Source organism: Trachinotus anak, unplaced genomic scaffold, assembly GCF_046630095.1.
Source record: "Trachinotus anak isolate AG129_WGS33_773 ecotype Australia unplaced genomic scaffold, CSIRO_AGI_Tana_v1 ptg000024l, whole genome shotgun sequence".
Lineage (NCBI taxonomy): Eukaryota > Metazoa > Chordata > Actinopteri > Carangiformes > Carangidae > Trachinotus > Trachinotus anak.
Genome location: NW_027273875.1, coordinates 16903932 through 16927225, shown reverse-complemented (window position 1 = coordinate 16927225; position 23294 = coordinate 16903932). Strand labels below are relative to the sequence as shown.

Below are 23294 nucleotides of genomic sequence, written 5' to 3'. Positions count from 1 at the left end.
TAGAAAAAAGGAAAAGATTTACTTTGAAATCATTCAGGACCATGACGTTACACTGATCCTACAATGTTGTTCTGCCGCGAGTCAACTTTTCCCGTCTCATCAGAAAGCCTTTATGTTGAGAGTTGACACCGGGGGTCGCTGTTCTGTCTGAGTCAAACTTGACACAAGTGACATCCTCACAGGGCACCAATGGGTGTCTTGTCGCTTCTGTCATTGCGTTGGTCGGTTCCTGGAAAATACTGCTTCACACTCCCACTGACCTTCCTACCGCCATGCCTACCGCTGGAACAGCTGCATCAAGTCAGCAACACACAGAGAGAAAATACAGGAAGTATTACCATACCTTCAAATTAAAGGAATAGAATGTAACACTATTTGGTGGAAAGGACAAGTAAAAGGAAGATTAGAACACTAATGTTTAATTTAAACACTCAACTAAGCCATAAAATTCAATTAAACGTGAGTAAAAGCTTTAAAATGCGAATTTAATGTATATGATCTTGTCCCTCAATTGGAGCTTTATTTTGAAATATGAAAGTGGATATGAGATTTTTTAATATCAGCTACCTTTACACTGATGTCGAGGTAGAAAACATACTGTGCAGACCTCCCAGCTTCACGATTATCCAACTACCCCGACAGCTTCTCCGGAACAGCTTTAACTGTAAAATATGGAGAATTGACAGTGAAGTAACAGGATTATACCCGCTGGAGTCTTTTCCTACCACTCTTCTCCTCTGGACACCCGGGCAACTCCTTGTTTTTGTGCGCTGGATGTGGATCAAAACCAGCAGGGATCCTAGCAGACCTTCCCCTGGTGGTTTGGTAAGTTGGGAGTTTGTGTAAAGTGCATGATCGATTCATGTGAGTTCCTTGTTGAAACGCCACAGTTTCTCTGGTTCTGGGCTTCACATGCTAGTAAGATTTGTTCTGGCAGTCTCTTTGAAAATCAGCCCCAGGAAACCATGTAGGATGGTTATGTGCTACTTTAATAAGAGCAGAACTCAAAGTAACATCCGACAGCTATTTAAACACGAGCACATTTAGCACACAAAGGCCACATAGGAAGAGATCTCAGTATTAACAGTGATACGTGTAAACTAATCCATAATACATTTTGCTTATAATCAGCAGTTTGTTTTATGTTACAGTTTCATTTTGTAGATAAGTCGTGAAATACTGATTTCTGAAAATTACTCGATCATTCGTGGTCAATAACAGTTCTGAGGGAGGACAATAGCATGTATGACAGCAGCTGTCATGTCAGGGAGCAACTGCACACACAGGCACAAAACAATAAAGCCTGCTCAGTAACATCAGCATCATTTCTCAGCATCTTAACCTAGAGGTTAACCTGATGGTAATAACATCAGCATTTGTACGGGGGGGGGGGGGGGGGGGGGGGTATTTTTGCTAATGAACCAAAGAGATTAATCTGTTTTTCCTGTTTCATGTGAAAGCAGAGGAATTCTGTCTGAGATCCCAAACAACTGAAAACAACAATCAGCCAAATAAGTAAAAAATTAAATGTCTGTGAATGGAGCCAAACAGGGCAACTCTTACTTAATATTTTTTAAAACTAAAAATAAAAGACATTAGTCTCTAAAAATGTTATCAGGAATGTAACATTTTTCAAATGGGGTAGTTGATTGTTAATTTTAATTAATTAATTGTTTTACAGCAGTTATTGGCTGTAATAATTCCCTTTGTTTCCTCAGTGTGTAGGAAATGGCAACTGCTCTCAGTGGCCGAAACCCTGGTGGACGTGGACCGAACCGAAGTAAGGGTCGGATTTTAGGCATCATTGATGCCATCCACGATGCAGTGGGGCCACCGAAACAAGCAGCTGCCGACCGGCGGACTGTGGAGAAAACCTGGAAGCTCATGGATAAAGTTGTAAGTTCAGAGTGATAAACGTGTCAGGCCTGTCTGCCAGATGGTAGCAGGCACAGTCTTTGTTGTAGATGCACATGGAGAGGTGGAGCTAATGCTAATGGCTGCACATGTGTTCCCTGCTCATATGTTCTGATGGTGTGTTTAACTAATTTAATCATTTGTTTCATGCCCTCCAGTGTTACACATTTTTGCTGGCACATATTTGTCAAATTCTATGAACAGCAGAGGAATGATTAACATTGTTAATGTATGTTTGTGTATCTTTTCAATAAAACTAATGAAGTGATTTGCACAATACTCTACAGTGTTGAGCCCAGACTTCATCATATTAACATCTGATCCTGCTGTGTTGTTCATTTCATTTTATTTTTTATTTCACTCAAATCAGAAACAGAAACAGAAGAGAAAAGTAAAAACATACAAACATGATAAAAGCAATGGTTGAAAATGGGACACCCCAATAAGCTTAAGAAGCTTGTGAATAGGGGCCCAGGCACATCATGTACAAAATACAACAATTGTTGCTGTGTCAAATGTTAGCCTTACACTTTGTGATGTACAAAATACCACTACACGTTGAAGCATCAAACACACATTCATCAACCAAATTTCTTTGCCACAGGTCCGACTGTGCCAAAACCCCAGACTCCAGTTGAAAAACAGTCCACCATATATACTGGACATCTTACCTGATGCCTACCAGCACCTGCGGCTCATACTCGGCAAGTATGAGGAGAACCAGAGACTCACACAGCTTAGTGAGAATGAGTACTTTAAAATCTACATCGATAGCCTTATGAAGAAATCCAAACGGGCCATCCGGCTCTTCAAAGAGGGAAAGGAGAGGATGTATGAGGAGCAGTCACAGGACAGGTAAGAAAATATTTATCTAGATTTTTTTTTCATTTTGACTTTATGGAGGCTTTTGAAATGACAAATAGAGGGTGACTGTGCCCATGGTGTGTACAGGAGATAAACAGAGGTATTGACCTGCCGTGACCTTTCAGGCGAAATCATTTTTAAAGTGATGTTTGTCCTGTGATGCTTCCCAGGCTCAATAGACAAAAGGGAGTTAAAAGGAGAATCTGACAGAAGTGTCATATAGTATGAAGCATCAGTATTCTTCCTGGTGGCAGCAGCTCTCAGGTTCAAGTCTTTTCAGGTCACCAGGTCTAAGCCTGTGTGCAGATTTGTGCTGGTTAGAAGCATAATATAGGTGCAGAATGGCATGTATTCAGTTGTTACTGCCCTTTCAGAATAATGGAAGAGACAGGATGTGAGCTGTGTCTGGCGTTACTGCGCTCATTTTCTTACTAACTGACAACTGTGGCCACTGATTTAAGACAACAGATGACAGATGTGTCCTGGTGCTTACACTTGTTTTTTTGAATGTTTCATATAACCAAAACTAAATGAAGCTGTATTTTGTCTGTAGTTCAGCTTTGTGTGAACCAGCGTGAACCAACCTCCCATAGCATCAGTTAAATCCATAATTTACTCATCTGTTACACTGAATTTCAGAGCTGAAACTGAAGGTGATATCAAAGACTACTAGTCCTAGAATCCTATAAATCTGAATTAAGTTGTAAGTTACTGATCTTGAAAATCATCTAATAATTGTAATTTCAGACATAATTACTCTTAATTTACTCCAAAAGTTACTGATCTTGACTTGACAATGGACTGGCTTGTTTGATCGTAGATATGTCAGCATTATGATGGGTAGTAATATCTGAACATGGGCATGGCAGCAGGTGATGGTGAGTGGGAAGGTTTGCCCCTTTCACGAGGATTGCAGGAAGGACCCCCAGCAGTTCAGCCATCTCCACATCCCATTTTGCAAGCTGCGACATATCAAATGCAGATATTGGTTAGTGGCTTATGACGGTCTGGCATGTCATCTTTACTTAAGTCAGCCCACTGTGATCGTGATGTGTTACACATGAGCCTGGCTGACTCAGATTATAGAGTGGGAGGTGGGGATGGAGAAGTTAAAGAGAGGAGCGCTCGAGGCAGACGAGAAAGTGGAGGCATATTCAGCACAAAATAAATGTCGCATTCGTTTTTTGGTTATCTGTGTTGCAGCCGATGCTGCTGGATTTTTACCTTACAGTGCATTTTACTCAAAATTGAATTCAGTACTGTAGTACTGTGATGGTTGTCGACATTACTAACAGGGAGGTTGCCATTATTAAGTAAACCGAAATTTAAAAAAAAGTTTTTTTCCCAACAATCCCAAGCTTTCACAGTTTCATCTATAACAATGACCTGAGGCTTTGTGATCACTGAGTCCTGACTGCAATGGCGGACGTAAAGAAAATGAGACATGATGTCTGAGTACCAGCAGTAAAACTGTATTGGATGATATGCTGTATCTATAGTGCTCTGCAGAAACAGTGCACTTTGCTTCACTATGAACCACTGTATGTTTTTTGAACCCAAAGGTAAATTTTCTCTCTTATTTCTATGAGTCATTTAATATAAGAGCTTGAGATAATTGAGGGTGTGTGACTCTCAGGAGCTCTCTCTGCCATGTGCAGAGCAGAGGGAAAATCCCCACGCACTTACATCCTGTTCATATATTTCCTTTCTGGTTGAGCCCTGAAATAGTCGCCCAGCAGAGTTTTTGATCTGTGCAAAATTTTTCTTTCTCAAACTTTAGTTCTTTCTTGTTCCCTTAATGAATAATTGCCTATTTGCCACAAAGCGCTGAACAGACTCTGTTTGTGTTGCCTTAATCTGTCATTAACAGTGGTCACAGTAATCACCACACATCGCCGTTGTGCTTCAAGTCAAAGAGGAAAAAATGAGATGTTGAGAATTTTATGTTTTTTAAAAGTTGAATAACTGGATCAATTGTTCAGTACATTGTGATTTAGCAGTTTTTAGTTTTGGTAGTTACATTATGTTTCAGTACCCAAACTGCATTTTACCGCCCCAAAAAGCACTTCAACACCCTCTGCCTCTCGCAGGTTTAAACAAGAATCATTATAAGCAGCTTTACATGTCACGTCCCCTTCTGTGAGCATAGCATAGATGGACTGGATGTTTTTAATAGGTTGATGTTAAAGTATCATTAGCCGAGAAAGGAAAGGTGCTCGGCATATCTCCCTGCCTGTTGAAATGAAGTTGAAAAACACTGGTGGCCACTGTTGGATTTTGTCAGCTCGTCGCTTAATGTTGACTTTGATTTCATTTTCATTTTAAAAATGTTACAAGCATAGTATAATATCCAGTTGATGTGGACACATTATTGCATTACTGGCAAAAACACTATTGTATGACTGTGAGGATGTGATTTCATTATTGACTGGTGTTATTTCCTTCTCAGCATTTACTTTTCATACATTAGGATGAGCTGCTGCACTGTGAGCAGGTGTTGCTGGCTGCCACAAGCATTGTCCGCTGAAGGAGACTGAGTGAAGTGTTTTAGCAGCTTATCTTGTCTCCTCTGCTGCTTTGATGCACGTTTACAGACATTGTTACTGTTCCTGTTCAAGGCTGTTCCTATTTGCAGGGGTCTGCGGGGCTTCGTTTTCAAACACTGAACCGCGACTGGCTCCAGGGCTTCACAGTGCATAATGAAGAGTAACTATTTAAGGACATTTTTACATGTGAATAATCACAGTGGATTTTACTTATGTAATTATACATACCATTAATTGTTAGATGTGATTTGAGGTACGGGATTATCCATGTCAAAACAAAATAATGCAGAAGAAAAGGAAGGAAAACAAAGCTGTTTTAACCCCCACAGCACAATCATGTAACGCTGGCAATACAGCAGATTATATTCACACTAAATTCTGTTTCTCTCTCCTGCCGTTCATAGAAGTCAATCTCTAGGCAACCAAAGCCCACAGATAACACAGTTTGGCATTTTTTAACATAGACCTGGGCACTGACAAGGCCTTCTAGCCCTCAAACACAGGAATAACACACCTCAACTGACAGAAACACAAAGCTACTATGAGCAATGCTGCTGCTTCACTTTGCAGTTGCTCTGTCACCTTCAGTGATATGTTGCACTGGTCCCCCTCATCACTGGGGTTCTGAGTCTGTGCCCAGTGGACTCAATCAGTGATCCACTCATGCATTTGATTAAAGTGACTCTCACTAAATTAATAAAGAAAAATTGTGTGTAATAAGTGGGAATTGTGTGAATGGACACGAAGTCTGTTACGTAGAGGTGCACATCGATACAACAAGTAGTTGCAAATGTATAGGGTGAATTCAAGAAGCACTGGATGTACCTGCTGCTGCTGTGTTATCAGCAGTCTGCAGGGAGGATGCGGATAAACACCTTCAACTGCCTTTATCAGCAACTGTATAAATAATGTTTTACACAGTGTACAATATCCTCTGACAAAAACGCATGAAAGGAACAAATTCTCTTTGAGGAGCTAGTAAAGTGACCTCACATCTGGTATCACATCTGTATCCAGGGACATGGGTAGCCATATGTGGCCTGCTGTGTCTTTGTGCCAGTCTGTCTCGCACATGTCTGTTTCATAAGCTTGATTAACTGCTGTGATCACACCCAAAACCTTTATTCAGGGCTGACATCTGATGTCCATGCATCACCCCCACTCCCCCTCCACCCCTGTCACCCTGTCTTCATTGTTCCAGTCTCCACATCTGACCAACTCATCCCCATCCCCCTGCATCTTTCTGTTCCACATGCTGAGCAAGGCAGGGATGTGATAGGAATATTAATAAGGAAATTAAATGATGGAAGAAAATTGCAAACAGCTGGTCTTGTTAAGGAGTTAAAGGAAGTAAAAGAACTTTATGTTTTTACTTTAAAAGCTCATGTCTCTTTGAGTTAACTGTCTTTAGCCCTGAAGTCACATTTGCTGCTTAAGCCTGAAAAAATGATTCCTTTGTTGCCACTTTTGAATCAAAATGCCCAAGAGTCCATAATGTGAATATGCAGGCTGTTATATTTAATTAGGAAAATTAATTTCCTTGACATTTTTTCAAGATCCTTTTTTAATTAAGTCTTCACTTTCTAGAACAAAGCTTTGGCACCGTAACAACTCAGCAGTGATTGGACTCCTACTCTCTGCATTTGTAGAGAGCGATCAGTGTAGAGGAGGAGTTTTGTTGAGTGTAGGAAAACTCATCACTGGTCAGTCTGGTCCAGACGGCGGATATGATTCTTTATTCAGCCAGATTAATATGTTCTGAGATGAAAACTTTTCTCAGGAGAAAGACCTGCAATCACAGCACAAAGTGACAAACACAAGAGCTGTGGCTTTCATAACTCACTACTGCAAAGGATCCGTTCACTGCAGGAGATGTCATTTTGCTGAGGCTCAGCTGTAAAACATGAAGTTGCCCTAAATGAGATCTGCCTCGGCTTCAAAAATCTCTCTGCCTCTCTGAACGTTGTCTTTGTTTCCAGGATGAAAACAGACTTTCACAATCAATCAATCAGCTTCAAGTAGAGTAATTACACAATTACAGCCCTACTGGTCAAGTGCTCATTTAGCTGTATGTACAGTGAGTCAAATGTTGTTCTGTCTTCAACAGTCCTTATTAGGCCTTGAATGTAGCACCATGTAATATTTCTGTGATGTTTTATTTTGGGTCTATTTCAGGCTGTGAAGATGAAAATTCGTGTGATGTATGTCATATATAAAGTGTACATTGTTTGCTTGACATTTATCCAAAGCAGATTACCAGCAGTGTGACTGTTTACATTTTTAGTGTGTGTGGCCACACTTCAAACTCTCTCATGCCCTTCCACGATGCAGCCACATTGCACATCTGAGGTGATTTGCACTGCAGAGTGCTTTGCAGCCGGCCTGACAGGCACGCCCTCAGCTGCTTCCTAAAGTGATTGTCTCTAAATCAGCTGGATTAAAAGTGCACTTCTTTTGCCAGGAAGCAGAGTGTTGCAGATAAAAGACAATCTGACCTCCCTCCTTCCTCACTGAATGTACTCACCCAACCCCATCTGGTTGTGAATAACCCCTGACTCATGGTACGGTGACATGTTAGAGAGGCATGCTCAGTATTTTGAAACTTTTGGCTGTGACTGACAGTAATGATGATGACTCTCTCACAGCAGTGTTTTGGCTTAGTTAAGAACAGGTCTTTTGGAAGCAGCATATTTGTACTGCAGGCTTTAGACGACTCCATCACTTAAAGGAATTACAGGGAAATGTGCCATACACACAACTAGAGTAGATTGAATAACATCTTTTTCAAGCAAATAATCAGGTTGTGATTTGCTGACTCTGAAACTTCCAAGTCTAACTGCCAGTTAAATTTTCCTCATTAGAAGTTTAGCCACTGTGGGATTGACAGTGGTTCTGATCTGCTGAACACAAAACCTCATCAAAGTCATCAATTGGAATTATTCATCAGAAAATATTTTGAATTCATTAGCAGTGTGTTTAGAGATAAACACAGTCTGACTAGAAGACCAGCATTTACAGTTAAAGGTGAAAAAGCTGTTTGTATGAGTGAAGAGTTGTTTTAATAGTGAATTGAAAAGATGTGTTGTGAAGATCAGACTACAAATAAAGTTTTGAGGTCTATCAGCTCCAGAATCAAGATGACATATTTATCAGGTCAACAATGACAAAACCTGAGCAGCTGTGTTTCTAAACTTTCAGTTTAGTTGCACTTCATTATAGAGTTAATGACACCACTGACTTTTTTATTTCTGAATAGCTGATTCCTGTTACAGGCTGTAGGCAGATGGATTGAAGTGATGTGGTTGATTTCCTGGTGAATAATCTCTCCACATTTCACACTTTTCTCCAGCCAGGACTTTCTGACTTTCGGTGTTGAATGAAAGACTTAGAATTTTCAGCAAATTCTCTTTCCTTTAATTGTATTTTATCAGAGTCACATATTACTAAGTCCTTTGTAGAGAAATAGGTATTGGATCTCCAGAAGCAACACGTATAATATTTGTGTATATTTGGAACGTACTTGGTGTCAGTTCTGTGAAATTATCTGTTACACGTCCTCACATGTTGGCGCGTCACAGCGAGCAGTTGTGCTTTGAAGTGATGATGTCACATGTTCCCATGAAAGGCTGTGAAGGCCTGAGGCTGGCTGAGATGAGTAAGCCTCCAGAAACTAGAACCATCTGGGGAGGAAGTGGAGCACCAGAGGAGGAAGCCAGAGCACCTCAGTCAGGAACCAAGAGGCTCAGAACACAGAAAAGGGGGAAGTGTGTGTGTGTGTGTGTGTGTGTGTGTGTGTGTGTGTGTGTGTGTGTGTGTGTGTGTACTTGTACTTGCTACATAGTAAGGACCAAAAAACGTATTTTACTAACAGACTGAGGACATTTTGGGAAAGTGAGGACATTTTGGCCGGTCCTCACTTTTTTGAGACACCTTAAAATCACATTTTGAGGGTGAAGACTTGGTTTTAGAGTTATGGTTAGAATTACGTTTAGGTTAAGGTTTGGGTAAGGGTTGGGGTTAGGCACTCAGTTGTGATGGTTAAGGTTAGGGTAAGGGGCTAGGGAATGCATTATGTCAATGAGTGTCCTCTCAAAGATGGAAGTATGTGTGTGTGTGTGTGTTTGTGTGTGCGTGCGTGCGTGCGTGTGTGTGTGTGTGAGTGGCATGGGGGGGCTAAGGGTCGTTGCTAGGCTTACCCTCTGCACTCTGGCTAAGATTTTGTCTCAATCTGCTGACACATGTTGTACTTAATAGACACAGAGGAGCATTCTCTAGTAGTCATGGCTACATGATTTACAGGCTGCAGCTGGTATGATTTCTTTGCTTGATGGTCTGTAAATTCACACCTAATGTCCCAGGGTGGATGGGAATTATTGAAACTGGTGTTTCCAGGACCACACTTAGCTATGATACAAACACACACACACACAAACTGGAAATTTTGAACTCGTTCATGCCAACCTGAATCGCCTCCCGCTCACACACTGATAAACTGATAAATGTTTTCAGACTGTTTGAAACCATTTCAAAGACCTGTACAGACATACTTAGTGGGATATTTTAAACGAAGTCACTGCTCTCTATATGCTGACACTGTTTCTGAATTATCTCAAACCTAGTTTGGTCATTTCTGCAGTTTGCAACCCTATATCCTGACAAAATACTGTTCACACTGCCGGCTGGATTATGTTCATGCCGGTTTGTGGCGAGCATATGTTATTAAAATACTGTGTGTATATATAAGCGCAGAGAGGAGCAGAGAAGACTAAAACTAGTGGACACGAGGCTGAATGTGATCATGTCGGTGGCCCAGAAATTTGACCAGGTCTTGTTATGTTTCTGCTAAACACTGTGATGAACAGTTTTAGAAAAGGAATCTGAGGCTGTCAAAGACATGATGAAGTGCTTATATAAAAAAGAGCATGTAAAAATATATATGTATGTAATTTTTGATATACTAAAAATCTAGGCACTCTTACATTAATAATTTTTGTAAAGGCATACAAACCTTAAAACCTGTTATTGAATCGAGAAACAAGAAAGTTTCAGAAAGTTTTGGAGCGACAGAGACACAGAGCAATGGCACAACTGTAGTAATTCATTCACACACGATCCCCGGCATCCCCGGTTCTCATCTCGAATTGGGACGAATGTCTTTTACTTTCATTAGTCTGATATATCATAGTTATTGTTATTATAGTACTAATAATATACTTATAGTACACCTTTTTGTGTATGTGGACCATTAATAATAACTACAAAAAAAAGAAGTGATTAGTTTATTTTCAGCCTTCAATTATGTTTAATGTATACATGAGGCAGAAGTTGGTGGGGAACTTACGTTATACACACGTTTGACTCACCCAGCTGGGAACAGTTGTTATGTATCTTAATTATGACAATATGAACTATTTCTTTCAGCGATCACAGACTATGATATTGTTTTGAGTAATAGCTAGTTAGCCTCGTTAGCTGGAGAGGAGAGAGGAGAGGAGAAAAAAAATAACAGAACCCAAACTACACACACATCACACCCTGATCATGCCACACCCCCTAGGGGATGTAACTGGATGGCCACACCCCGTCATGCCATGCCCCCTGTCTGCAGGCTGCAGACGGACCCTTCTCGCGCATCATAGAAATAAATGACAATAACAGATTTGTGGATATTTCTCACTTTTGCTCTGGTGGTCTGAAGAACTCACTGCTGCTCTGTCTGTCTGTCTGTGCACTGTCAGTGTCTTATCGCGCATGGAGCAAAATTATTTTACTGAGTGTTAAATAGTGCTATTTGTGGTGTTAGGCACTGTATAAGCTGCTCATATACTATTAGATTTTCTAGGAGATTCAAAAAAATTCAAGTGTGATATGATGTTATGATATTGAAGGAGACGGCGCTCAACTACGATGGGCTCTGGGCCAATTTAACCCCTGTGAGCCACTGATGGAGTGAGGTCTATGGTCCACTTTAGGGGTATGTGAAATCATATTGCAAGATTCTTCCAGGCATGAATATGGGAAATATACTGTAATATTTACAGTTACAGGCAAGAAGGATATATAAATGTTTTAACCCCCCTACCTGTTGGTTTTACCTCTTTTGGGTAAAACCCCCCATAATTCGAACCCTGTCTCTATCTCCAGAGAGAGAGAGAAAAGAAATCCTCACCTATCCATTGTAGAGTCACGGTGTCTGAGTCAACATGAACAGGATAAGAAAGGAAATCGTCATCAACACAAAGTCTTTTGGTTTTATGTTTCCCCCCAGTACTTTTGATTGATGCCCTCAACACTTTGTTTGTTTCAAATGAATTGCTTTTAAGAGCTAATTTTCCCTCTTCTGTCTCTCTCTCTCTGTCTTAATGGACGTGTTCTGTTGCTCTTTTCAGTGGCAAATGATTTGCCTAAATAATTGATGCTAATAACTATCCTCAAAAACAATTAAATCAGCAACTCTGCTGTCTGAGTACCCTTCTCCTCCCATTTGTCTTCCATCTTTCTGCTTTGACCCTCAGTGTGTTTTCACCAAATCTCCTCACACACAACCTACCCCTCACTTTGTCCCCTCCTCCTCACCCTTGTTGCAGCTGCTTGTTCCCTGTCAGCCTCCCTCTCTGCCTTTGTCTACCTCAGACAGGTGGCAACAGTATGTAGAAGATCTGACAGATATCTCATCTGTCTCATACTCCCTTCATAAAACCATTACAGTCCCTCATGGCCACTCTGTTCTCACTGTATCTCTGCTGTCAGCTGCACAAACGCACACAAGCCCAAACACATCAGAAAACAAGACCGGCTCCTCCTGGCACTATTGGATCAAAGCATATAGCTTGTATTCAGGTCTAAACCTTGTAAACCCTGTAAAGGGCCCCTTTATCCCCTGCCCCCAGTCCTCATCCTCCAGCTGTGATCTTTAACCTCCAAGCCTCATATTCACAGCCATTTCCAATCCCATACAACGTCTGAATCCACTCTCCTCCCCTCCATTTCTCTTGTCCAGGAATCAATTTTTTACAAAATTTTGTGTCCCATATGAGAGAATTGTTGCAGTGTCTGATTTTGTATTGATTTGTTTAATTGCTGCACCAATGATGGTCACAGCAGAACTTCAGAACATCTGGAAATTCTAGTAAATTAAACATGAAATTGAAACATCATGAAACTGACAGATTAATATGTTCATTTTTTGTTGGTCTCCCAAAAACTTTACTAGTATATGATTTATGATACATATATCACTGTTAATTAACTGCCAGAACATGATTTTTCTCTCATAGTGGCCCACATGTTTTAGAGGGAACTCTGCAGCATCACAGTTGTCTAGAAGAACAACAGTTTGTGACAGAGGACAGTGAATCATTCAGGTGACAGGAAACCAGTAGGAACAAAGATAGTGAGCGGTTGAACAGCACTAGTGCGGGTGTCACCACAACAGTGTGACACCATGGCGTGTGAGTGTGTCTTTGTTGTAAAAGACCTTGTACTTCGTTCTGAAGGACGATGAATGTGACTGTTTTAGTGAAACTTTGGGGGAAACCTGTTTGTTTTCATTAGGTTTTAATTGGGTTGATGGGTTGGCTGTATACAAACATAACAGAACCATTGAAGGGCGTTTCTTAACAATGATGTGTTAGTCAGCCAACAGTCTCTACCCTGCTCTACACACTCTAAGTACAGTAGGCCTAATGAATGGACTGGCTTTCCTGGGCCACTTTTCAAATAAGGCAGATTACACAACCAGTCAAATGGCACAGGGCATGGCAAGGACACATGAACAAAGACTAACTAACCAAACCCTGTGATCTCAATGGGATAAACGTGGTTAAATAAAGGTTAAATAAAATAAATAAATAAAAAAATACTGTCTACCAAAAATGATTGCAAATGCATCATGCAGCTCAGACTGCACATGGCCTTCTCTGTTTGTCTGAGGGTGTTGAGAACTGAGCCCTCCTCCGTATGGAGGTGAGTTCACACAGTCACAACCATTGTGTAAGCATGTGCAGCCTTTTCCTCTGCATCCCATTGGAGAGTTCGTTTTTTGGCTGCTCTTCAGTTGATAACAGGCCTAATGGTGACTGGAAGAGCATGAAATTACTGAGATTACTTGGCTTTGTTGGTGTAGGCACACACACATAAACACACACACACACACACACACACACACACACACACACACACACACACACACACACACACACAGGGTTTATTCTACCTCATTGGGTAACTGCCATCTAGATGTATGAAACGGAGCTGTACAGAGAACCCTCCACTACTGCATTTTAGCTCCATCAGCGTGAGTCAGCAGTCCAGTGTATGAAGACATGTTTATCTGGAGAACGACTGTGTTCTGATGTCCTATATAGCCTTTCTGCACTGCATGATGCCAGAATACAATTAGAAACTCTGTGGATACATTTGTCTCAAACATTCAGACAATTGGTTGTAAATAGCTCATCCTCTCCCTGGAGTCATGTGTCTTTACAGATACATCAAGAACGCTTGGAGGGAATTTCATTACATCTGGCACGAAGATCCACTTGGATTACTGCATATGAGTGCATGAGTCTGGACAGACATGGATATAAACTGCAACTTGACTACTTGACTAGTTGGTGGAGGCATACAACCTTGAGGCAGTAATTCTAGTTCTGTTATTTTCAACAGTTTTACAGGGAACATTCTTTACTGCAGTGGTTCCCAGCCCTTTCCAACTCATGGCCCACTTGAAAATTTCAAAAATGTTGGCAGCTCACATCTGACCCTGTAACAGTATAGAGGCCAAATAATCCCCTCTCAGAGTGCCTTTTATTTTAATAATAACTGTCAAACATTCAGGACTGAAAAGCAGAGGAAGCTAATTTTTTCTTTTTTGTTTGACGGGGGAGAGATCACTTATCCATTAATCAGCTGTCTCAACCAGTGGGCCCCGGCCCGCCCACAGGTTGGGAACCACTGCTTTCCTGTAAAGTTACTTGATTTTAAAGGGCTACCACTGCAAGATTTCTACTTTGCATGTATGCTCTGCAACCTACTGCTTTCAAGTGCGCTTTTCATGTGAGATACAGGAAATACACTTTTGCCACACATTTCAATAAATTAACATGTTGAATCAGTTCTCTCAAACCAGAAGGACTAGAACTTCACCTCATTGCATGTGGGCGTCCTTTTACGTGGTTGCCGCATCAATTGGCACTTCACTATATAAAAACAACATCAAACACAGACACAGGCACTGAGCCATCATCACTGACAATATTTCCATCAGCACAAAAGTAACTGGCAATGAATTTGTACTTGCTGGTTGTGATGGTGCAAAAAACAGTCCATTGAATAGTATAGTCAGCGTTATCAGGAAATCAAACCCGAGAAGCCTCATTAACTCCTGCAAACAGTGCTGCACTGCTGACTATAAAAGAATTGACTGAAAGCGTTTCTTAAAAATTTGATTGTATTATTGAGCCTTTGATACAGATAGTGGGAATATGAGACTGATAAAAATGCTTCTTAAAGGTTCTGTGATTTTAAACAATGAGGGTGCATTATTCTCTATTTTCATTAGAATAAGAATATGTTCATCCATCCCTCAGTTTTCTAATTTTAAGAAGCAGGGTAATGTTGACAAACAGTGTGCAGTGAATGTGACTGTGTGAGAAGCAGACAGATTAAGCAAGTGAACACACACCTATTTAAGATGAGGTAAATGTCTGACCATTAGCTTGCTGTCATATCTAATAAGTCTGTGCCGTGCATATATGCAGTGTCAGCAGTGACTGTGTGTAGAGGAACTTCTGTAGCACAACCTTTAGATCAAGTATAATGTCGCTGCTCTGTCAAACAAAGACAAAATATTGAGAATGTGAATCATTAGCAATAACTCCTCCAACCTTTTCAACCGTCTGATGCAACCCATGTGTCTCCTAAAATAGTCCCCTACTGTGGCAGGCGTACTGGGCCTCCATTGTCACAGTTACAATAATCGAACACAGCTCTCCTTTGTCATATTCCTGTGTTTTGCTGACCCATCCATCCACCCCAACCTCCTCCTGATGTGGACTTTATTGCTCTATATACTACGTCACTGCACTTTTCCCTTTGCTCCTAGGATAATTAATACAACCACTAGACAAAACGACAGGTCATAATAACCTGCTGCAAAGAACACCTCTGGGCTTGTTTCTTACGGTCTCATTAGTCAGTCTGTAGACCACATGAACAATAATATGTGATAATATTGTGGTATATGAGCTCATTTGATCATTGACGTGTTTATTCGGTTCACTGATTTAAATTTCAAGGCTGAGAATTGGAGTTTAGCATTTTGTTTTAAGAAACTCTGAACACGAAACAATTCTAAACTATTGTAATTAAAATCCACCCAAGCATTGATCATCTGTTTCTTCAATTGATGAAGTCATTTTGTGCTTATCATACAGTAGTTTGAGGCCGTATGACTGAGGGGAAACTTATGTTAGAGTTGTGTTAGAAAATCTCCCGGTTCAAACCCAACACAAGCTTCAAATGTTCACATCTGTGGAATAATTGTCCTCTGACACCAGGGAGTTACAGAAGTATGATAAAAAAAACATGGCCTGTTTTGTGCAGGTTTGAAGGAACACACACACGGATACACACACACATATATATATAGACACCCCGCAGCCACCTTGCTTTCTTTGCTTACAACCATCTTGGGCAAAGTCACCCTTTCTAATGCTGGTGACTGTGCTTCCCTGGAATGTTTATGAGCCGACAGTCTAATCTCAGAGGAGAGGAGAATAGGGGAAAGGAAGAGGGGAGGGGAGGAGAGGAGAAAGGGGGAAGGAAGAGGAGAAGAGATGAAGGGAGAAAGGGGGAGGGAAGTGAGAGGATGGGAGGAGAGGAGAGAGGAGGGGAGAGGAAAGGAAAAAGGGGAGGGAAGGGAGAGGATAGGAAAAGGGGGAGGGAAGGGAGAGGAGAGAGGGGGAGAGGAGGAGAGGGGAGAGGAGGGGAGGACAGGGGAGGGATAAGGATAAGGATAGGGATAGGGCTAGGGATAGGGATAAGGATAAGGATAGGGAGAGGGGAGGGGAGGGGAGGGGAAGAGAGGAGAAAGGGGGAAGGGAGAGGACAGGGATAGAAAGAGGAACCAAAACCTCCTGAGTGTGGATTCCTGCTTCCTTCAGGATAAAGAAGTTTTTCTAACTCACATGTTGCTGCTGTGCTGTGAGCTGAAACTCCACTGTCCACATCTCAGACATTTCAGCTCTAATCTCACAAGTCGCTTCCTAATGTCAGAGTCTGACTCCTGAGGATTCAAGTCTTTAATTATTTTTCTCTGTGGTACTGCTCAACTCTGTTTTATTAGTGCTATTTAAATGCAAATTAATCTTGTACATTGTATAGACAAACTGCACATGGAACGGAAAATCCCAAATTACTTTTGAAAACATTTGCCTCACAGTGTTGTTAAGAGTGAACTATAAGATAAGGCTTTACCACTGCCAGTTTAATATTATTATAATAGCTGTACATGTATTTCCTTCACAGATCCCACTCCAGCAGTGTACACTTAGCAATCATTGATTTTGTTCAGTTGGTGTTTGAGAACTCGTTCCTTTTTCGCCCTTAGAGACAGAACTCTTCAGTCAGTGACACTTGAACGTACCTTCACATTATCTTTGTGAAACTACAAGATGCACATTTGAATTTTCACACCAAAAGGAAATTTATAAGAGGATAAAATTAAATTATATAAGACTTCATTGATCATGAGTGGGAATTTCACATGTTACAGCAGCAAAAAGACACATAAAGAAAACAGGAACTATTTCAATGAAATACATCAGAACTCACTTTAGACTATATAAATTAATTGTACAGATATTTGTGTAAATGAAATCCAGTAGTAATAAATATATGTATATGTATAAATAATAAATACAATGTGTCATTTAGAACACATATAACACACACATCATGTGACAGGTGTGATATATGATGCATGATAGAGCATAGACACCTTCAGTCGATGGTTTTAAATGTGAGATATTTTTTGTTTTATAATTTATTTTCTATACTTTTTGAGAAATGAAGCAGTTTGAACAATTTGTTGGATGTTTGCAGTTTCTTTAGATTTACTTCTATCAATGTTCTGTGAAATATTGGGCCAAAACAGCATCAGAAAGGTCTGCTCTCATGTCTCTCTTTCAGTAAACAAAATTTCCAAATGTACGGAGAAGGTCAGAAGGTGAAATATTTTCCATATGATGTCTTTCTCCTGAGTATTTGAGGTTGTTATGGTGCACCGACTGCTTCTTCTCTTCTTCTCTGCAGGAGGAATCTGACCAAGCTGTCTCTGATCTTCAGTCACATGCTGGCTGAAATCAAAGCCATCTTCCCTGGAGGACAGTTCCAGGGTGACACTTTCAGGATCACCAAAGCTGATGCCGCTGACTTCTGGAGGAGATTTTTTGAAGAAAAGTAAGCATCATCTCAGCTTGGCTTTTTCTTTTGAAGCTCTCTGCTGATGTTTTCCTTTATGGCACATCAAGATTTCATCCTGTGATAAGGAGAAGCTTCTGTCAGTTGATGTTGATGCTTCCTGTGTTTTGGTTCAAACATGCGTGGCGTTTCTCAGTATAAGGACGTGAGGGAGATGCTTGGATGTTGGACACACACGCACACACGTGTGCACATGCACATGCACTATGAGGGGTGAAAAGGGTCATGCGGGACTAGATGCAGGTACATACACTTGTGCGATGTATGAGTGTCTGTGTGTGATCAGTACAACTCAGCCATGCACACACACATGTGACTCTTAAATGTCATTATTGTTGTTGTTTCATCTGTTTCCATTCATGTAGCTTTATTTTATGTCTGTGTGTATGATTTTCCATCAGGTAGTTACTCTGATAATGATTTGATGAGACATGAAACGTTACTTTTGCTAAAATGAAAGCCTATGATGAGCCTGCTCCTGTCTCTGTCACAACAAAGCAGAATTTGGCATGAGAACCACCCTATGTCTCATGGAAAATCATATATACATACAAATTAAATCAAACTACATAAATGACGAAAACAGATAAAACAACACTAATGCAAGATGCACACACAGAAAATTTGCTATTTTCCGTAGATGAGAGTCATCAGTGTTGCCCAGCAAACATGAAGTCAGGCTTTCCCTTCAGAGACACACCTCTCTCTGCTGACTGCAGTGCAGCTGACTTGAATGAGCCTCTAACTTTCTCTCTGAGTGATCACTTTACAGGAAGTAGAGCTGAAATTACCCCTCTTTGTCTTTAACTGATGAGATGACGTTGTAGTTATAAAATCTGAATTGTAGCAGCAGTTTGGAAGTTAACACATAGTTTAATGGGCCACGTTTCAGTCATTGTTTCAAACTTGTTCTATTGTCTGACAACAGACACAGGAAAACATGTCAGTGAGAACAGCTTTATTTATTCAGCTGTGTTAAAACACTGTATATGTGAGCACAGAGAGGAGGAGAGAAGAAAACAGATATCTGTCTCTTTTGTGTTCCTTGCTTTGGTTGAAGGGGCTCTACTCAGAATCCACCTTTTGCAGCGACTCCAAAGACTAATCAGTTGTCAATTGTCAGTCAGTGTTACGATCCACAGCTTCCTGTGGGGGAAGGAGATGTCATCAGTTCTGTGAGAGGTTTGTCAGGAGACCTGGACCCTGTGTGAACTTGCCAGAAGAGCTCAGAGAAAAGAGTGTCCCTCCTTATAAGTGACCAACCAGCCAAAGCGTGCTGCATTATTCATTCATAGTCGTCGCAGTGTCAGTAACTTTAACTCAATACATTCTCAGGTAAATATTAGTATGTGCTATTTACACTGTTTAAACTGTAGGCATAACCAGCTTCTTTTTGAAGTGCAACTTGAATATTCTACTTAATACAGCAGCATAATGAATTATATTATCCTCTATGTCTGTTCCAGTGCCAGACACAGCAGTGGGTGTGTTAGGCTAATGTATATGGGCAAGTGAATATTGAAATGGTCAGCCATGCATTGAACCAGAGAGTGATGTTCCCATCAGCAGTGGCTTGCTTCTTTCTCCTGTTTTTAAAGCCTTGATGTCTATCAGAAGGCATTATGCTGAGCCCTGAGGTCATGGAGTCTTCCAGTGTGCTGTGCTCTCTCTAGTTATTATCTTGCTGTCTCCTCTTCCTTTTATCTCCCTCCCCCTGTGCTCATTTTTCTTTCCTCTTACTCTGGCTGGTATTAAAATGTGACAATCTCCTCTCCTGCTGTTTGAGCTCAGGAGCTGCTCATCATACCACCAACCAGTCAGGCTGGCCTCAACTCCAGCTGTCCTTTTCTTAATTTGTTCTTTGCGTGTTTAGAGTATAGGTTGTTGCCTCATTTTGTTATGGTTGGGTATTGTTTGAATGTTTTGTAGACTATTGTCAGTACCATTTTTCAAACATACTGTATGTATCTGCTCATTTTATAAAACACAAGAAAAGTATTAACATATTACCCATAGAGGAATAAAAATAAAAATCAATATAGACAAATATAAATGATAATATAAATGATAATGTATTATGTGATAATACAAATGCGTACAAATTGAACATGAAAATTTCACTTTTTATGTGACCTTCTTTGTTTTGATTAGGAAACAGAAGATAACTTGGTTAAAAGACTTTGTTGTTGTCCTGTATACAAAATATTTTTTCATTCAAATAGTCTTTTAGGATTCAGGAAATACTTATTTCCAGATATAGTTTTTTATATGACACATTAAAGACACAAACTTGGGTTACCTCAATACAAGCTGCCGCACACAAACGTTTTGAAATAAAAATGCTAAGATGATGACTTGATGACTTATTGTGGCACTTGACCACTTAACTGGTGGGAGTGTTTTTCTGTCTCCGTTTGTTATCTGACCTTGATCATCCTAAAATCTCCTAAAATGAAAACAACAACAGTAACATGCTATAGAAACCTACCTGCTGAATCCTATAGCATTCAGCAGGTTTCAACAGTTTTACTGTTACCATGTCAGCAAGTGAGATACATCATTGTGAGATTAACTTCTTGTGTTTGAGCACAGCAGCACAGTGTAAAGGCCACTGAGGTTGTTGATCACAATTGGTTATTTGACATTTGGCAGAAATGATATCACCAACAGATACTTTTGTTTGTCATGACCAATGAAAGCAAAGGGCAAATTTCTATCTGACGTGAGTGAGATTCTTCATTCCTCCTCAGACCATACTTCACCATCACTTTGATATACTTAACAACCCTATTTCATTACTATTAACCACTGTTATATTGATAACACCATTACCTATATAGCTGTTCCTGCTCTCTCTCTCTCTCTCTTTTCTCCTCTCTCTTCCCCCCACCCCCTCTTTCTCCACTTAAACCCAACCGGTCGAGGCGGACGGCCGCCCACCCTGAGCCTTGTTCTGTTGGAGGTTTCTTCCTGTTAAAAGGGAGTTTTTCCTCCCCCCTGTTGCCAAGCACTTGCTCTTTGTGGGAACTGTTGGGTTTTTTCTATAACAATATAAGGTCTCGGCCTTACCCTGTAAAGTGCCTTGACATAATGTATTATGATTTGGTGCTATACAAATAAAATTAAATTGAATTGAATTGAATTCGTATAGTTTTGTGTAATCTGAAGCCATGACAGCTGCATGAGCAGAACAAAAGTTCAATCTTAAGTATGAATCTTCACACATGAGCTGTGAATTTTCAGTGGTTATTGTGCATTTTTCTGTTGTAAGGAATCTCTCACTTTGCACTTGTGAAATGTACATTTCATCATGCAAAAGTAGCAATTTGATAGGCCAGCGATCTGGATGTACCCTGTGTCTTACCCATTGTCTGGGATTGACTTCAGCATTATAGCTTGCATCACTCGCATGTATGTGTGGTTTTATGATTGGACTTGTTGCTGTCTTGCAGGACAATAGTGCCATGGAAAGTCTTCCGACAGTGCCTTCATGAACTGCATCCCATCAGTTCGGGCCTGGAGGCCATGGCCCTAAAATCGACCATTGACCTCACCTGCAACGACTACATTTCTGTGTTTGAGTTTGACATCTTCACACGCCTCTTCCAGGTTGGTCCAAATAAAATCAAGTTTCAAACGTGCAGCTCAAATAATTTTGACTCACATCACACATGGCACTTTACTTTTTATATTAGCCTGTGCTGCCTTTAATATGTTGTGTTTTTTCATAAACATCTTTGAGTGGAATTCTTACCAAAAAAATGCCTTTAGGATCTGTTCTACGCTGGATTTCTTTTTTAAGTCTTCCTTGGATGTTGCATAAGCCAGATATTACATATCTGGTGGATGTTACATAAGCCAGATATGCTGTCATATTACTGTAAGAAGTGACACCCTACTACATAGTAACAGCCATGGCATTTTATTTGTAATGCGAAAATGCTGGAATCTATCTCATACCGGAGTAATCTTTTCTGAGAACCATTATATGTTTTAACAGGTGTACCACAGCAGCTTCAGCAACTGGCTACACTGCCCCCACGATTTCCAGTTGCACTGCTCTGTTTCATCAGTATATATGTATCGTTGAGCATAAATTAACCTTAAGATGATTGAGATGGAATTAAATTATAAAGTATGGATATTAGACATTGGACTACAGTAAGACTGTTCTATTCCACAATGGTCCAGGACTGTAGAAAATATAAGATGCAAAATAGATAACTTTGTGGATGAACCCCAGTAACACTTAGTTAACCCCAGTCATATCAGTATTGTTTATTTTAAGCAGCAGAAGTCATGTTTAAGTTTAGTTCAAGAGAGAAATGTAGAAAATATTTTTGTGTTTGATTTTTTTGGATCTATTTTTACATGTCTTTGAGATTTGTGGATGTCTGTGGCTTCAGCTCTCTCCTGTTGACAGATTATTTGGCCCATGTGGCTTCAAGATTGTGTGTGGGTGGTGAGGTCTTAAAGCCATGTTTTACTTTGGCAGAACCTTTATACTTTGCAGGCTCACTCTGAACATGAAAAATAAGACTGTGAATACATGAAGAATGATGTTATCAGGATCAGTTTTACAAAAGCTATGTGGCTTTTTTTAAGAGGTAAAACAAATTCGTAAACCTCTGATTTATCACTGACTTTTCATGAGCACATGGGTTGTCAGTGTGTTAAATAGTGCACAGTCTACTATATAAAATACAGTCATGAGTAGGAGTTGCCAGTGACTGGCTGCTTCCTGGGACGCCACAGGCTGATGTAACCTGTATGTCAGTCGAGGCAGTCCCATGTGGTCAACCTCATGCCACTTGCCTCTTGATTCACTGGTTGGGAATCCTGGTGGGAGGCAGGAGAGTGATCAGAGGGCCCACATGAATGTAATGACTGGGTGAACAAAGAAGGAAAACAAGTGACAAATCTGATTGAACTTTTGGAGTGGAGGTGGGGATCAGGTCTTACTATAATACTGAAGCTATAGTTGACCGTGAAAACTATATTTGGCTGCTTTCATGAAAATGTACAGAATGATTAAACCTATGTAATACTGTGATCTGTGATCGGAAGAACAGAATGAGAGAATGTTTTTTTATTGGCTTTCCAGTCTGAGTCCCACTCGGTAGTTGGTGTTTTTTTCCATTTGTTTGCCTCTTGTCTCTCTGGGCTGGGCCACAAATCCATAAATTCACAGAGTGGTTAGGGTTTGCTCTGTTGCCCTTTCAGCCCAAGGGCCAGGGTTTTTTTTCTTCTGCCAAACCAGCTATTCAGTTAGGGCAGCAGATCATTGTCCCTGATGAGCGGCAGCTAGCAGGCTGGATGGAGGTGAATGTCGTGGCACTTGGCACCACATGGAACCAACTGGCAATCCAAGTGATGCCCACCAACACAACGAACCACAGCTTTATGCTCTTAATTCAGGATCTGATTCTAAACAGCTTATCTGTCAATACCAGTCTTCTTTTTCAGTTTTCTTTTTTCAGAATATTT

General features: G+C 40.5%; 1 protein-coding gene across 6 annotated transcripts in view; it reads left to right on the top strand.

The window, feature by feature from the left end:
• The first annotated feature begins 254 nt into the window (after positions 1–254).
• Positions 255–23294, top strand: part of cblb (Cbl proto-oncogene B, E3 ubiquitin protein ligase) — a 44268-nt gene continuing 21228 nt past the window's right edge. For all 6 annotated transcript variants that reach the window (XR_011684943.1, XM_071461536.1, XM_071461535.1 and 3 more), the window contains exons 1-5: positions 255–825; positions 1719–1896; positions 2519–2769; positions 17640–17786; positions 21260–21416. Coding sequence is in view for 5 of the 6 variants with exons in the window: in XM_071461536.1 (XP_071317637.1) it covers positions 1729–1896; positions 2519–2769; positions 17640–17786; positions 21260–21416 (723 nt within the window). In the remaining variant the exon portion in view is untranslated. The remainder of the gene's footprint in view (positions 826–1718; positions 1897–2518; positions 2770–17639; positions 17787–21259; positions 21417–23294) is intronic.